This window comes from Trichoplusia ni, chromosome 2, assembly GCF_003590095.1.
Source record: "Trichoplusia ni isolate ovarian cell line Hi5 chromosome 2, tn1, whole genome shotgun sequence".
Taxonomy (NCBI): Eukaryota; Metazoa; Arthropoda; class Insecta; order Lepidoptera; family Noctuidae; genus Trichoplusia; species Trichoplusia ni.
The window spans coordinates 6223438-6241636 of NC_039479.1; the positions used below are offsets into that span (position 1 = coordinate 6223438).

At 35.5% G+C, this 18199-nt stretch overlaps 1 protein-coding gene across 1 annotated transcript in view; it reads left to right on the top strand.

Moving 5' to 3' along the window:
• LOC113505005 (sodium channel protein 60E-like) overlaps positions 1–18199 on the top strand; it is a 104005-nt gene that overhangs the window by 68893 nt on the left and 16913 nt on the right. Inside the window, exons 3-7 of the mRNA XM_026887526.1 lie at positions 3219–3439; positions 4289–4481; positions 5324–5543; positions 10945–11079; positions 11771–11985. Coding sequence (XP_026743327.1) covers positions 3219–3439; positions 4289–4481; positions 5324–5543; positions 10945–11079; positions 11771–11985 — 984 coding nt within the window. The remainder of the gene's footprint in view (positions 1–3218; positions 3440–4288; positions 4482–5323; positions 5544–10944; positions 11080–11770; positions 11986–18199) is intronic.

An 18199-nucleotide genomic window follows, 5' to 3' on the forward strand; every position in this document is an offset into this window, starting at 1 on the left:
ACAAGGAATCGATATGAGCACAGTTTAAAAAAAATTACTGTTTGAAGACCATCTTTTTATGCTATGGAGTTTGCTACTCCATTTCATCTCCACAGCTAAAGCACTTAGGAAACGATGAACGACGTACGATACAGGACGCTAGTTATATTATTTTTTTCTTAGCGATTAAAAAGAGAAGCTGTCTTCTTTTAAATATTAGTTTGTAATGTATGTTTTTCAATATTGCGTAATATTTTTGCGATGATCTTTATAATTAAACTTCATTGTTTTTCACATCTTGAAAATCACGCAGACAAAGTCGCGGGCAACAGCTAGTAAATAAGTAAATTGATTTGATTACTTCCACACCTTCGAACATTTTCTCTCTCCCTGTCTCTTTAAAAGTCTAAGCTGGATTTACCAGAACAAAGACTGCAAAGCTAAAACGCAACTGGCTTTGCATCGCGTTATGCCAAAACCTCGTGAAAACATTTCTCTTCGTAACCAGGTTCCTCGTACATAATTATATGCAAATGAAGGAAACCCAGTCCGGGTAGTTTTTGGTTAGAGAGCCTTTAATAGCGGTATGGCACTTTGTGTAAACTAATTTACTGAAATTTAGTACCAAGTGGATATAGCCACTGACTTAATATCGTCTGACTTGGTTTAGTTTGTAGCTTCGTCTACGGTTGTTTATTTAAAGACTTTTTCAAATTCAAGTGTGTTCACTTTCTAGTCTAAACTCACAAGACATACAGGTGGTACCCAGCCAAGTATGAATCGGAGTCACAACACTGGGTTGCCATATAAAATTTATATTAGCTGAATAAAAAAAATCAGTCTAACAATTTATGGGCAAAACTGTTTCATAACCTCGATCTTATGAGTAATTTAGTAGAATATTTAAATTGTTTATCAAGGTTCATGAGATTCTACATGTTCACGGACGGAGAGATTAATAGTGGACCCTCGGTTTACGGCTTTGTTTTAACCCTATGTTTACGGGACCGTTAAAAGCTTTAGTTTTCGTTTCAAAAATGTACGGGACCCTAGAAACTCAAAACATTTCAAGGGATATATAAGTTGACTGGTACAATTGCAGGTTTTCAGGTAAAGTTACCTTCGCACTTGAATTCAAATGTATCCTAAAAACGATAACAAAAATACTGCAACAACTAACGAAACAACAGATTTTAAAGTAAACTACCAGTTCCTAACCATTTTCCACGTGTCTACACCGCATTTTCATTTACAAAAGTAAAATTTAACTAAAATGTAAAAAACGCAGAAAACCCGGCTAAGAATATCCTTTTGTCTGCAGGTAATGGTTTCAATTTGTAAAGAACGTTCTTCTTGAAAAGACGTCCATTTTTCAGCTGTATTTTCTTTGATTAAATTCACAATGAGAGCTAACTTCTAAGACTGTTTAGGGAGGTACTTAAAGTGCCATAAATTTCGCCATCGCCAAAAGATCTTTCCTAACAAATGCTAATTAGGGCGTAGAACATGACACTAATCTTTGAGGTTCCCTCTTGGAGCCCTTTTGAGAGTAGGCTTCTAAGGGTCATACGAGAAAGGAAAGTACTCCAGTAAGTTTAGAGAGAAATTCTCGAGGCGAAACTATTGGTACCAAGATACTTTTGACATACGTTTCGAGACTACATAATTCTGACGGAAACTCCGTTCACTATTAGTATTGAATTTTTGGTTATAATAAACTACGTACCCTGTTGACTGTACAACTAATGCCGCTGATAGATACCGTTGCAAATACAAAAAGATACAAAAAGAGTTGTATGTCTACGCCCAAAACTACTTATTACTTATTGTTTTTCGAATTAATTATCTACATTTATAAATTTCTTAAATTTTAACCGAGATGTCTCTACAACACTTTTACGTCCACACTTCCTCACACATTCGAGCTGACCTCAACTCAAATCATCATCTCTTGCGTCATTTGTGGAGCTCTGATCAACTAAAAATCGAAGTTAAGCAACAGTTCTTACGGTCTTAAATTGGCAGGCAACTCAATTTTTTGCTATTCCTAACAGTACAGGCCTCTCAAATTCGCGATTCAGACGTGCATTTGACAGGTTTTATTAAAACCGTTTGAAACAAACTAGCACGGAAACCAACTGTGTCCGAGTACCAGCGCTTATTGGCTATCAGTGTCTATCAAATGAATGCCAGTTGAGCGTCGGTTTTATGTAACTGTACACAGATGCGACTATTTTCCCCGTTTATTATGGACGCAATCGAGTTTATTTCGCGGTACGGTTAACGAGAGCGAGGATTTGTGGGTTGTTAAATGAAAGGTAACCATTCTGTGACTGCTCGGTAAACTGTAGATACAGAACACATTAAACACGATGTGTCACGGAGTATCTATGACTTTGGTTCATACAGTTTTTAATTAGACGACTTTTTAAAAAAAAACACTACTGATAAAAATGTTAAATAGCAAAACCAGCCATAGTTTGTTTTTAAGTTCAGACAACGTTTTTTTTCAAATTTAATCAATAGACAGGCATCATGAAATAACAGCTTTATTTAAAAAAGGACATTTCTCATGTATTCGAAAACACGTGCGTGGCAACAAGCCTTATACACCATTTCTAAACATTAAAAAGGCCGCCTTAAAAAACTACCCCACTTCCTGTACACAGTATTTGAACATAAATTAAAACGTCACTTAGTAAAATAAGCTAATGATGTCCTTATCTAACACGCAACTAAAGGCCTACAACCTCCAAAAGTTATTCGACGTTAGTTGTGGGAGAGAGATGGCAATCTGCGTTGTGTAGTGCTCTATCTCGCTCTAACAACTAATAGTATTTTGGAAGGTGGTAAGACGCCTGAACATTCTTTCTGAAATAATAATGTTAAGAAATGTAGGAAAGTTCGTAATCTGATTTGGACCACTCAAGTTATGGGTAAGTTTTCCCATGTTTATCCTGTAAGAAAAGATTATTGAGTAATCTTGAAGGGGTATTAAATAGATAAATCTTCGTTAAGTTAATAGTTTCGTGATTAGTGTAGGTACTTGCTTATGTTTGCTTAATAACATTATTTACATTAGTATAACTAACTGATAAGCCTTTGTCGACACAAATAAAAAGGAACATCACACAAAATACAAAATTATCCACCAGTTTTGCATATTCAGTCTAAAACCACCTTTATCACATCACATCAAACTCCAAAAACACAAAATTCAAATTAATTTTCTTTCACAGGTACATTTTCTTGGCGATATACACGGCGGAGATGATAATTAAATGTATAGCTAAGGGCTTCATATTAAATAAGTACACATACCTCCGCAACCCTTGGAACTGGCTGGACTTCGTGGTCATCACGTCAGGGTACGCCACCATCGGCATGGAGGTCGGGAACCTGGCTGGTCTGAGGACCTTCAGGGTGCTGAGGGCGCTGAAGACTGTTTCCATCATGCCGGGTAAGCAATCACCTAATCACAGGAAGATATTTAACCCTTAAATTCATAACGTAGGATGCAGTATTCATTCAAAAGCTCTCTTTTTTTGATAAGTTTGGTTGATATTTTCGTTTAACGCACTCGGTAATATACTTCTACACCAATTATCAAGAGTCAAGAAAATGTATCCATACAAAGAAAAATCAAAACTATTTATAGGTGCCGAAAAAAGAGGGATTTTCAGTCTAAAATTACCCTTCAATGTCATGCTGTATTTTCAATGGTCAATAACAGATAAAGACCAAAATATTTTTAAAGGTTTGAGTAAATCTTCACTCTATGAAGTTTCAAGTCGTAAGTAACATAATATAACCGCAATTAAAAACCTTTTTACCTAGCAACTGTTAAATATAAAATGAAACCAGATACTTATTTAATTATTTCGGTTCGCTCTGTCAATAGTTTAACTTTCGCTGTAGATTTTCTCGTCTTAATTAAGCATATTGTTAATTAAGATCGAGTATCTTGCAATATTTTTAATATTCTTAGCAAAAGCTTTTTTCATCCTAAGATTTTGTGAAATCAATTTACCTGCTTATATTAGGTATCTAGTATTATAATTCCATGTTATGAAATGGTATGACTATGAATACAAAACACTATGACTGACACAACTAGACAGAAACAAACTTAAAAAAGCAGATAATAGACTAAATTGATAGGATTCTCTTGAAATAACGCACCCAACGAATCACCAAATTTCCCTATGACTTGTAGAATCAAAACCCCAGGTGACGGTAAAATGTCGTAACACAAATATAAAGATACCATAAGCATGAACGAAATTAATCAAGCCCTATTCATCCCCAGGCTTGAAAACCATCATCAACGCATTGCTGCATTCCTTCAAGCAGCTCGCAGAAGTAATGACGCTGACCATCTTCTGTCTGATGGTGTTTGCACTGTTTGCACTGCAAGTCTATATGGGGGAGTTACGGAACAAGTGCGTGAAGAACCTGGTGGTGCCGGACGGGGAGAACTTTACTGATGAGGCGTGGTTTGAGTGAGTTTTATTTATTTATTTGTTTTTAGACTTCTTTGAGGGTGTGAGGGGCTACGATAAAGGCATATAAGAACTTTGACTCGAGTTTGTACATCAATATTACGATAAGTTTAGTGATGATGCTTTCTCAGAGAAGTGCTTTTATCAGGCTTTGTTAATGGGGTCTTTTGGTTGATCTTCGAAGTGGTAAATGAAATCCCTTCTTTGGGACAATGATGACAAACGACTTTTGAAACGAAATTAAATTGGCCGGTTAGGTAGACCAGTCAATTTGATTTTTGCATGATAAACGCGACACCGCTAATATTAAATAAAAAGTACTCAAAGAAACCGAACTACCGAACCTAACTTCTTCATTTTTCAACAATAACTTTTTTTGTAGCTTAAATTGGTCACAAGTCTCCAAAACAATTAAAGTATAATAAATTCCTCAAAAATCCTCAAATCCTCGCACTAGCGCACACCTTATCTTTCCGCTAAGTTTCTTGAATCAATTGCTGAGAGAATTAACCATTCTGAATTGAGGGCGAAAGTTAAAATTAAAAAATGAGAAAGTGTTTTACCTTAGAACAATGATTTTGTGTTGAATTTTGGGGCAAATCAAAAAGTCAAAGACCAGGGAACACTAACCGAAGGTTTCACTCTCAAAAAACCTACCAGAATACAAACTCATTGATTACCAAAAAACCGCCACATTGTATAAACGTAAGAACCTGATTTAATATAGCATATTACAGAATCGCACTACCCAACTATTGCAACCTGGCAAACTCAACCAGATTTCCCTAATTTCTTTGGCCACTTCCCCAACATCAAGAAATTAATCATTCCCTTTCATTCAGGTGGATCCAACAGCCGTCAAACTGGATGGTGAATGCAGACGAGGTGCCGATCATCTGCGGGAACCTCACGGGTGCCCGGCACTGCCCAGCCGACTTCACCTGCCTCTGCGTGGGACCGAACCCCAACCATGGCTACACGAACTTCGATAACTTCCTCTGGTCCATGCTGACCACGTTCCAGTTGATCACACTTGATTATTGGGAGAATGTTTATAACATGGTGAGTTTAGCTTTAAAATGAGCTTTTCTATAAGAGGACTGACAAAAGAGCATTTACTTCATCAAAGAAAGAAGTGGGAAAAAAATGTCATGAAAAATGTTCTTTTGTTTTAATAATTTGATTAATATTAGCCGAAACTATCAACCATAGCATTACTAATAATTTTAGCATTCTATTTAACATTTATAGATTGAAAAAGTCACATTTTGGTTTGTTTGAAAATGAAAAACGTTACAATATTTTACAAATTTGAAAGTTTATTTAAAAAATCTGTTGCATTTAAATGCATTCAACTAAATAGATCAGCGTTCAATTCTGACATCTTAGTATCATAAATTTCAAACATGTTACGATCAAAATTTACCAATTTACTTTAAAATCTTCATCACATATTGCAATAAAAATTTGCAGATACATGAATACAAATAACATGATACATTTTATGATAACTTTCCCAGACCTTTGAAGATTGTGATGTTTATTTCATAATAAGCAATATCCATAAAGGATGCTGAAATATGGATACTAACCCGCGAAACACGATATTCCTTACATTGTTTAAAGTTTCAACGTCATTTGAAAGGACCCCTTATTACTTCTGTTGAGATTGTGTCTACAAGATGAGAAGGAGAAAAAAATATTTTTTCTCAGTATCTTTCTTTTACACTTTTGTAAACGACTCCCGCATTAAAAAAACATCCTGTGTTGTGCAAGGGGTTTTCACAAACACTCAAGTCACAGCATTCGTGGATCACCCACAAGCTTTTAATACGCAGGGATCAAACCCCCAGGCACATCGCGCTCAGTGGGTTTGGCGTTAGGACCTCAACTACTCATTTATCTGTACACCTATTGTAAAAAAATTATTGAACTTATGACAGCATCTCTTCCAAATCTGTTATTATTTCACATTAAGAGGCAATTACCACTTCCTATAAAAATAATATAATAACTATCTCGTATTTTTATACATATTTATTTAATAATTTATGTACACACACAAGAGGTCTTAAAAGTAATATAACATAAATATAAATGATGTACAAGGGTACTGCTTATTTCTTAAGAAATTTCTGCCAGCAGACCTGCGAAAAGAGAAGTCATCAATATAGGCAGTCATGGTGTGTGGTCATATTCTCACTAATAAACCTCAGTCCTGATAAAGATAAATCTATTCGCTAACCATACATCTTAACCGTTGAACAGCTCCAACAGTTTTGAGGTCTGAGAATTTTATTACAAAGGCCGCGCCAGACCCCGGCCAAATGAACTTTACTCGAGTTGCGGGTCTGGTCATAATGTAAGGGTCGTTTTAGCTACCCTTAATTAATTCTCACAGAACCGCTTTCAAGACGTCATTGCGTCTGAAGCGTTTGAAAGCGAAATGCTTGTGACGTCATCAGACGGGGTAATTGCAAAATGTATTAGTGCGTTTAGGTAATATGGTTTAGAGGTTGATTTTAATGAGGTTTTTAAAAGCTTTTTAATATGAACTTGGGGAGAAAGCCGAAAAACGCAAAAAAATCTGACTTTAATAATTTCAATACAATACTTTCAATTAACTCTAAGATTCCTAAGCAAAAGTTAAACAGTAGCTTGTCACCTTATTTGACATTACCCGAACACATTCAAAATTAAATTACAAATACCTTCCATGGGAGGGATCTGAGAAGGCAAACAGTCAGAGTATACAATGCATGCCTAAGCAAACGTGAAACACGTGCTTATCCTACGAACAAGACCTTATACTAATAAATTACTTTAAACAATCTTCCGCAATGGCTTCAGGACACTTACTCAGATCGCCTACCGCGAACTCAGCAATATTATTGCAAAAGTGCGAGCGGGACAGCGCTCTACATTGCGCATATGGCTTCTCTTTTCCACAGATGCAATTGAAGTGATAGGCCTTCAGAGACAAGTGTTGTGTTACAATTTGTTGATGTTGGTTTTCCCATGTGGAAGAAAGCACTTTGTTTAAACTCGTGATTTGGAGAGCTGTTGCTTAAATTCGGAGATAAAATTGTATTTGCACGGTTTTGCTTTTTGAATTACATTTATGTGCTTTCTGTTTAAATAATTTTGAACTTAATCGTTTATCGTTTCAAGGTTTATTCTTGAGTACATTAACCAATGCTATGAAACCATGGAACCACGATTACTTAAAGATCTTTATTTGATTTAAATAGGTATGTTTTCTTTAAAGCTAAAGTTTATTATATAACTCGGTGGTAAAGTAAAATCAAATAAACCTCAGTAAAACGATTTTCTCTGTATTCTTCAGCACACATTCTCAAGATATGTACTTTAATAATAAACTTCATTTCAACAGTTTTACAAAAGTGCATCGAAATCCCATCACAAAGGGCGTTGATTTATGTATCATTCATACATGCATAGCTAACCTTGTATTTGTACCGGCGCTATCTGATACGATTGATCAGTCGGTCGTCAGGTGTGCATAACCCTCGGCGAATCAACTCGCTAATCGTGCTGACGCGTAGCTTCTATCGATATATCACAAATTTGCAATGCAAACCCCATGCTTAATATTCCACGATAATATTCCCGAATTGCCCAAAAGTTGCGGAATATTACCGCAATATGCATGTCAGGATTCTTTTGAATCGTATATTCTAGTTTAAGTTAGGGTATCGTGTTGCGATCCAGGTAACTGGGTTGAGGAGAGCAGATAGGCAGTCGCTCCTTATAAAACACTGGTACTTAGCTGAATCCGGTTAGACTGGAAGCCGGCCACAACATAGTTGAGAAAAGGTGAATGATGATGATGATATAGACTTATTGGACGTTTTGAATATTTACGAGAAATTAACGTGTTTATACTGGTACGTGAACTAATTGTCCGAATTGATTTGCAAGCTTAATGGTCAATCAATTAGTTAACAGTATAATTAAGCGAGTCGCTTTAATTACGTGACTATTGAATTTTAAATACGCGGTTTTAAGTGGGTCACGTGCATTTACCTCAGTATCTAGGTACCTATAAATTTAATCTTAAGCTTTATTTGAATGAAACGCAGATTCAATATCTTTTACCATTAAAAAAAAATCTCACGTTCAAAATGTTTGATCTACAACTACGACCAAAAAGCAAGATTTTGTTTAATTAATTATTCCGATCTTCATTGATATTATTATGGACGCACGCCTAGCCAAGCGGTGGAGCTAACCATGCCAGGCCCACTGTGGGCGACGTGTCTTGGGTTCGATCCCCGCGTAGGACAAGCGTTTGTGTGATCCATAAATGCTTGTCCTTAGACTTGGAGTGAAATCTCCCGCGACACAAGGATTAAACTGAAAAATGCGGGAGTCGCTTTAAAAAAAATATATTTTAATCGACTTATTATTAATAGGCATTATCTCGCTTTATTAGTAATAGGCAAAATAATAGTTCAAAGTGTCATATCGCCAAAAATCGCTATGGAAAACCACAATCCTCTTTAAAACGCAGTGAACTTAAAAATTGCATATATGTACATCCTTTTCGCATACACACCTCAAACTACCAAACCAATTATTAGTAAACAATTCACGTGTCCCTAATGGACCAGTCATCAACGTCATTAACTAAAGACAAGCGACATTGAATACATCAAGTTAATTTACTGCGAATTGAGTTGGACCGCGCCACGCGTCGCACTGAAACTTCAATAAATCAAGTTACAAACATATGCCTGCATATCAAATGAGATCTCGACTAATTTAAATGTAGAGCGACACCGTATGCTAGATAAATTAATGACGTAACTTAACATGTTGCATGTTTACTTATTGTCGTATGTTTTACATTAAAATGTTATCAACAAATTATGGTAATCAATAATATTTCACTGCAAGGCTCTCTCTTCTTCTCTCGCTTCTATTTTAACACTAGAAAATATATTTTCAAAATGCAGCTGATGAAAATACGGTCTTTTGAAAAAGCTGTTAAATGTTTAAATAACTACATCGGAGTGAAAAAAAGAACGCATTAAGGTTTATTTGATAAATCAAATTTAGATTTAGATCAGAATCAATCCGGTGTCGACTGTACTTTGCAGAAATCCCTACACTCCAGATACAATGTGCTTAATGTAATTGTTATTTGGACGTTTTTTATTATCTTTTTTCCATTATAAGATCATAAGCAACTCAGAAAACTAAACACAAGTTCCAAAAATGGGTTATCGCAAAAATATACTCTTCACTAAAATCCTGGTTCATTTCCAGTCATCAAAATGATGTGACGACAACATCAAAAAGAATTACCATCGCTTGTTCAGCTTCAAGCTTTGATTTATGTCAAATTGAGGGTAATTGCAAAACTTTATGTGTTATTGATGTACGGTACATGCGAGTGAAGTAATGTAGGTTAATATCCGACGCGAATTCGAAATGTTTTAAAACAATTTTCTGTATATATTAATGTATTTTATTAAGCTCCTTGTTGTTTGTTTGAACACGTTATTTTTTTACCACAACCAGCGTTTGCGATTATTAAAAAGATGATGGATTAAGCTCTCCATAATAATAATGTGCGACATATTAAAAATAAATCTACAGATGTATGGCACGTGTCTGGTTATCCTTACGTACTCCTGTTTTAGACACAGCTTAAGGGATTAATCACACATTTTCAGCTCTATTCAGCGTGTCCATAAATAAAACATCGATTTTGTTTGGACTTAGTTGAATCGAGTTTTATAAGTGTGAGTAGTCCCCTAAAAGGCTATTCACTTACACATAGACGTTTGTACCTTAAAAGTTCCATTTAAAAGATCTCCAGCTGAAAATTCTGTGTCTCAGAAATAGAGCCAGTTTTACGTTTTCCACGTTTCCGCAACGCCTGCCTGAGCAGTTTGTTTCGGCTCGGCCAAACCACAGGAAGTGTACTGTGTTTGGACGAAGTCTTAGAAAACGGTGGGGGTCTACCATCGTCTCTCAATGTAAGATTATTGCAGATGCAGAAGTGAGATCTCCCTTGAAGCCGATTGTTGGCATTTCTCGCTTCCACAACCCACTCTTGCCTTCAGAGGCGGTAGGCCTCAAAACCTGGTAAAGTAGTAAAGCTATTTTGAAAACGTGCTTTGTCGGTGCCTAATCTAAGTAGAAATTTACATTTACATTTCAATAATTTGAACTATAGGTTTTCTGCCGGTTCTTCCTTATGAGAATGCGGTTTAGTACGGCGCTCTTTGAGACATTACTTATGTAACATAACGTCACTTAAGCGACTGTTTAAAAAAAAAGGCAGACTTCTTTCAGTTTTTTGCGACATACGTACACCTAGACCGTAATGACGGGAGCTAGCAACATATTTTTTAAATAAATTTCACCGGATATTTGTATACATTCATCATTACTATAAAGTCCTTTACTAAAGCATCACTTTGTTCACCAGGTGCTGTCATCATGTGGTCCCATGTCGGTATCTTTCTTCACGGTGGTGGTGTTCTTCGGCTCCTTCTACCTCATCAACCTGATGCTGGCCGTCGTCGCGCTCAGCTACGAAGAGGAATCGCAGATTACACAGGAGGTAAGTTCTAGACATACCTTGACATAAAACAAAAAGAGGATGACCCTGGTATGATCTTTATCTCAGTTTTTGTCTAAATTGTTACGTTACCGTCTACTGTTTATTTATTATTAAGGTCAGCAGGGTCTTAGCAATGAACTTTCTACAAGAAAAAGTTTTTTGTCTACCTACACAATTTTTGGGCACGCATGGCAACCTAGACATGTACTATTTGATTATATCTAGGAGCGTTTTCCTTGTAAGCAAAATGCTATAAATTATCTAGAAAAAACACAAACAGTATGTATGAAAAACCCTGTCCGATCCTGAAATCATAAATAAGAGACTTGTTAGACGTGGTTTAAAAAAAATGGGTCAAAACATCATACAACATCAAAATATATTTAATTAGTGGCGTGAGTTTTTTAAAATTACATTAAACAAAGAAACTCAGTTTTAGCTGTAGTTGTAAGTGTAACTAGTTGTCAAGATATTTATTCGGTGGTATAATGGTAATCAGTAGGAGGACATCATTTAAAATTAATCGAGGAATCTATTGGGTTTTTTTTTCGAACAATAATAAAACACAAGTACTTAATCATTTTCACATCACAGGCAACCCCTTAGATCTGATACATTTTTAATACATACTGAATATATTGTCTAACACCATCATCACCTTTATGATCCACTAATGTCATCCGTACTACAGGAAAGGAAAAAAGACCTGAACGAGCACCGCGACGACTCCACATTCAGCTTTGACCCGACGTCGCTGGCTGTGCGGACCCTCGCCAAGGACTCGAAGAAACGTATCGATGCCCGCAAAGGCCTCCTACTGGCTTCCTACTCACGAAAACGGACGAGAAGACGTAAGAGGGGCAGGAGCGCGATACATCATGCGGCGGCAGTCGCTGCTGTGGCCGAGTAAGTTGATACTGAGTCGGCAATGTATTGTGTAGCAATTGTTTTCGTCGTTTGTTTCAAGTATGCCAGAAGTTCGCGCGTTCACTGTCATGTCTAAAAGCTTCATTGTCGTTTCTTCTTTGAAACCTGGAAAGTTTATTTCTTACTAAATCACATCATATAATGTAATTCTTGGAACAGAGCAGAAAATCGCGACCTAAATTTTCTTTGAAAAGAAAAAGTTAATTTATGTTAGTGTTAGTGTTAATTTATGTTATGTTATTTAATTTATGTAGTTAATTTATGTCAGTAAACATTATATTGATCAAAATCAACTTTCAAATACTTAAAACTAAAAGCGAATCATCATAATATAGACACACAAAGTATCTTTATAACTTAGTCGCGTATGTTCGAATAGAATTCAGTTCGAAGTATGAAATTAGGGTAATTTATGTGACCGGATGTCGACACCAGAACGCGAAACCTGAAATCGTCTCACTTCGAGACGTGAAATTTGATGGCGGCGAAACATTAGTGGGATGTTCACATCTGAAATGTTGATTGGTCTATGAATGTTGAATGCTGGTAGGCTGTAGAGCTCATGATATTTAGGTTCTGTGTCATATATTGATTCTATGGAGCACCTTATGATATGGGGAATCATTTCGTAAACTAAAAATACCTGTACTAAACTGGGATATATCATTTGACATGCATTTATAAATGGATGAAACAGTTGAATTCCTTCCATAACCTTGAGATGAACGAATGAACTTAATGGTGTCAGTATGCTTAAAAGTATAGTAACATTAAGTTCGTGATCTTAGTTCAACTTCTATAAACCATCACTGCATACGAACAAGTATGCAGTGATGATTGAATGATGGATGATGGATGGATGATTCATGAGTAACTTAAAACCTTTTCAGCAGTTCATATACCTATAAATACCTGAAATAATTGTCCAGTACGTTTTTTTCTGCTATATATTAATTCTATTTTGTTCTGCCAACTTTTGTTATTCGTTATTTATTATACGGTTTTCTCACGAATTTTATGGGAATCGCCTGACTAGTCTCGGACCCAAACGGCGTCGGGGTCGGGAGTCGAGTAAGTCTAAAAATGCTTAAGAGTAAAATACGCAAAATAACTTCTGTTCCATTCAAAACTTGACATAAAATTTCAAAAGTAATGATTATTCTTGCTGCAATATAAAGTTGTATAATTAATGCTTTTTGTGCACTCCTCGTTAGTGCGACATTTGATATCACGTGCCTGAAAAGACGCAAGCGACCGTTCTCGGCAAGTTTAACGGGACTTTGATAGCAATTAGTGCTTCCACGAGTCACATTTTCAGCTGGAAATGTCAACTGAAATTAGTCATTCATTTTATTTTAAGGTTCCCTAAGGTTGTGCGGTCTTTCGTCTGCAGGATTTTCACAACATCGTGATAGGTAGAAAGTCAAAATTTTCACAGGTAATACACGTAACGCTGTTGCCGTTACAAAAAAACATGTTCAAAACAAAAATCTAGCTTCAGTAACGGTTGCAAGGTCAAAATTTGATGGGTGACCAATTTTAACAACTCTGATTTTTTTGTTCAATTGTTTGGAACAAGTCATAAGTCCAACTCGCACTTGACCGGTTCTTTGACAGAACAGAGTAAATGCTGATTGGAAGCTTATGTCTGGAAGTTTTTTTACGTTTTATGTCTACGAGTTTTTATACGATTAAAGATGCATTGATGCGTACCAGTGCTCCACCCACGACCTTTTGACATTACAGTCACACCGGTCACACCACTTGCCTATCACTACTAAAACATTTTCCAACAAAAATAGCTCTAAAACACATATAAATAAATTCCTATGTCCGGCGTAAAAATACCAGAAGCAGTGATGTGAAATGGACCGTGTAAGATAAATCCGTCACCCTCACGGATCGAGCGATCATGTTGACGGTATCGTTGTGACGATCTGATGCCCGCTTTGTGAGTTTGATCCCTAAGGTATGTACCTTCGTACGAGGAAAAATTTATAGGAAGTGCCTTTGTCAATTATTTTTGCTCTGTGGGCATCGAGCAAAAGAGGATATATTGTTAGTTTGTTTCAATGAATGTGGTTTACAAAATTGTTTTTTGAAATTTATGACATGACGTGTTTTATCCGATCTAAACGTAAAACTTTTAATTTGTTATGTAAATTGAGTCTTTAGTAAACCCTGTATTGTTTTTGAAGCATGACTAGAAATCTCCAAGCTGCTTCCATTGGTATTTCTCCTAACACTTTAAACAGATACTTTTTCCCAAAATGTAAGTCACATTTCCAACTTCAAATAACCAATTTCTGAACGACAAAGTAGTCCAATATCATACTAAAAGTTACGGCAGAAACCTGAAACGCATTTGATATAAAAATATCTAAAATAAAGATGTTGGTATAAAAGACCAGCGTAATACTATTTTATGCCATATTCTAGGATATTCTTCCCTAATGTTTTATACAATGCGATCTTGTGAATAGGTCCCCTGAGACAGAACTGGAAACTACGGAAGAGGTCATTTTACAACTTAAATAAAACTTCAAACTGCATATTTTGTCTGATATATCTCCTATTTTTCGACTCAATGGGAAAAATTTTGCTAAGATTTATCATGGGGGAATTTGCATTGATTTTATTTAATTTGTGAAGCTTGGTCATTGTGACTTTGTTATTTTAAATAGTGCACTGTCCCTAAGGACTTATTTGTAAAAGCGAAACAGTGAACTAAAACGTCTTACCTTATATAGTCGTCTTGTTAGTATAATTAACACAATCGTTCTTAAAGAATTCCTTGTTTCGTGAACCGAGGCGCCCGTACTTCACATATAAAAAAAAACTCTTGTTCAGGGCATTCTTAACTGTCCTTAGCTACGTAGCATTTGAAACTCCAAGTAGTTCCTAAGTGACGATTCAGTATAAATCTCAGTTACTACCGTCCACACAAAAGCTTCCAATGACAAAGAAACCCGAAATACCATCGAGCAAGCCAATTATCTCCCCAAACACAGTTCGGTAAGGGCGGTAACAATCGATATTTCTATTTGTACTTATTACTGTCGTCGACAAATGTTTCGCTCCATTAATAAATATCAACTCTGACATTTATTGAATATCATCCTTTGCCACATATTGTTAATCTATAGATATTATTACTTTTTCCTTCACTTAATTTATTTATTATTTTTTGTGTTCAGCCATATTGGTTTTCGGTATTAAATGTGTCTTGAATGCTTCTCTTTAATGTTATTCATTTGAAGGGTTTTAGGATGTGTAAAGTTAAATATTTTAGTTCTGGGGTAAGAAGAGTATTATCAATATGTTTTTGAATTGTTCCTCGTCGAATGTTTTCCTACGATTTAGAAATGTATTGAAACTGTTACCGTTTTACGGATTGTAGGCATACAAAATTATAGCTGAATTTCAAACCCATTTCTGGGAATAGATAGGACTCTTTTTTTTTGCCATTCGGAGTTATTTCACAATATCGGTAGCCAAATTCAAAAATATTAGATCCGTATATCAATTCGTATAGAATAACAGCGAACTATAAACAAAACAACCAAGCCTATAAGCCTCAGATTTAAAATGAAAAAGCAAAAACTATTCCATATTCATATTTTAAAACCCGATCTAGCAAATCACGTGCGACATCGACAATTGTTGATTGTGAATGGGTCTGTCACCACTGAGTAATAGTCGTAGTACCTTAGTACATCCAAAATAACTTGGACTGCAATAAGATAGACGTGTGAGGAGAATAGTAGATGTTGAAGCCTTAAGAGGAAAGGGGATAGAGGTAGATGGTAACGTACTTCAGGGAGGTGAAGTTATACTAGTTGGTAGTTAGCTATACTGTTGTATCCACAGGATCGTCAGCTGCCAGCTGAAGTATATCATCGATGCATTCGCTTTGATATCGGGCTCGCTTTAAACGAGATTCAGCGTTTTGCGAGACTCGATGTATGAGAAATTGTTCCTCTCATATCTCGACGCCGATGGAAATTTTTAGTTATTCAGATTTGCAGTGTTACCAGTTTTCATTGTTACAGTTTTCAATATAGATTGCATTTTTTCGGATTGATCTAAATTGTTTACGAACGGCGAACTTTCTCGGTTTTATTGTTACTGATGCTCAGGTACTCAATGATAAATATGCATGTGACCAAATATAAAAGTTTCATATTTCCGGCAATATTATAACAAATTCAGTTAATTAACAAACCACATGACACTACATATAAAATTATACCAAGTGGGCAACGTGACAAACAAAGCGCAACATAAAAAGTGGAAAGTTAACAAGATTCTAGACGAGATTATTGCAAGCTAAGCTCTAAATTAGACCAAGCGAGAAATATCAGAACCACAGCCAAGGGAGAAACCGTTGTTAGCCCGCAAAAATAAATATCTGCTTTATGAATGATAACATTTAAGAGATTTTTGTTTTGTCCGCGAAATAAGCTATGAATTTATAGCAAGTTAAGTTCCGAGATTATAAACGGTTCATTGAATTAGATGGACGACAAATCCGGGATAAGGAAACGGCGACGTTAAATCTCAACCTTCTTGGTAAGGTCTGATCTGTTACAGATAAACAGAGGATTAAGAAAATAAATTGGTGCGCTTGATACAATTGATGTTTTAATTAAAAAACTGAGGAAAATAGATTTGAATGAAACTTCTAGTTAAATGCTCAATGTATCAGAAAATAATGTTGACAACGGTATATAAAAAAGTGAAGGAAGAAAGATTCACATATGATAATATTTACGGCTTCTTAACAGAGCCCTGTCAATACTAATACCTATATGTAAAACAACAAGATTCTTGAAAAATACAATAGCGTATTAAAATAATTCTAATAAAATAATTGATGAAAGACGATTTTTTGTGGTAAGCAATATTTTAAAATCGACTAAACTCGTTCGTGTAAAAAGTTGAAGAATTTTATGATGCGAAATGATTTGCTATGTTTATAACTCGACCACGGTCAGTTTAAACATATTTTAATCAAAACCTCATAGTAAAATTGATCATTCAACCTAAATAAGCATTCAACTAAATGTACTGTAAATAAATTTAAATCAGAAACTTTACTGCTTTCACAAAGTTCCGTGAAAGGTAGCTCGGCAAGGGAATTTAAGTAAGCAGCCGTGAGTAAAGTTATTTGTAGAACGAGATCAGACGAATCCACTAAGAAAACAAGAGGTTAAACCGGATCAAATGCGCATTTACTGTAGTTTGGAGAACTGGTGTTTCACTACAAATACTGCAAAACGAAGTATAAATATTCTCGTAAACCAGCTTTTTGATATTTAAAAATATGAGTGTATGCGGAACGGCTTTTGCGATCAAGGATTTGTGTCAACTTGGAGATTGAATTCTTTATCTTTTAAAAATAATAGGTATGTTCTAAATGAAAAAATCTGGACCTCGTTTTAAACTATTTTCTTTGATTAATAACTGAGAATAAAAATGTCTGGCGTGCATTCTTCTGTTTTTCATATTTAACGCTTCGCTATTTTTATTCCGTATCTACAAATTGATTTCCAGATTACTAGATTGAACTAGCCTGATCTTTTAATCAGAACAAAAAGTTCATACTCATAGCAGTGTATACTTTTGCATTGCGTTAACACTTAAGAAATAATACAATATCTTCGTTCACAGAAGTGACCACAGATGTCAATGTTTGATTCTCAGTTTTAAACAGCCCTTCAAAGGGTTCCGTGAATAGTGTGGAAGAAACTGGGTCACCTTGTTTCTCTCCCTTATGGATTTTAAATGAAGGAACTCTAGCACTTTGGAATGGAAATTCTATGTCCCACTATTGAAATTTAAGTGGACCTGAGTAACATAATATTATCTATGCAAAAAAAACGATAATTTGGTTAACGACATAGACAATTCTTAGTTTATGCTTTTATGGCACATAATACACACACTTGCATAATATGTTCTTGGAAAGTTTATGGACAAAGGTGGGTTAACCCAAAGTTGGGTTGTACATAAAACCTTAGAGTGATTGCGAGATTTGATAGAGAAGGAAATTAAAATAGCACAACAGTATTTGAACCTAGAAGGTCACTCAAAAAATTATAATTTACATAAAAACATCCGCCCGATCCACCCCAAATTCAAGACGAAGACGGATATAGAAAAATATATTTATTACAAGAAAGGCGAACCT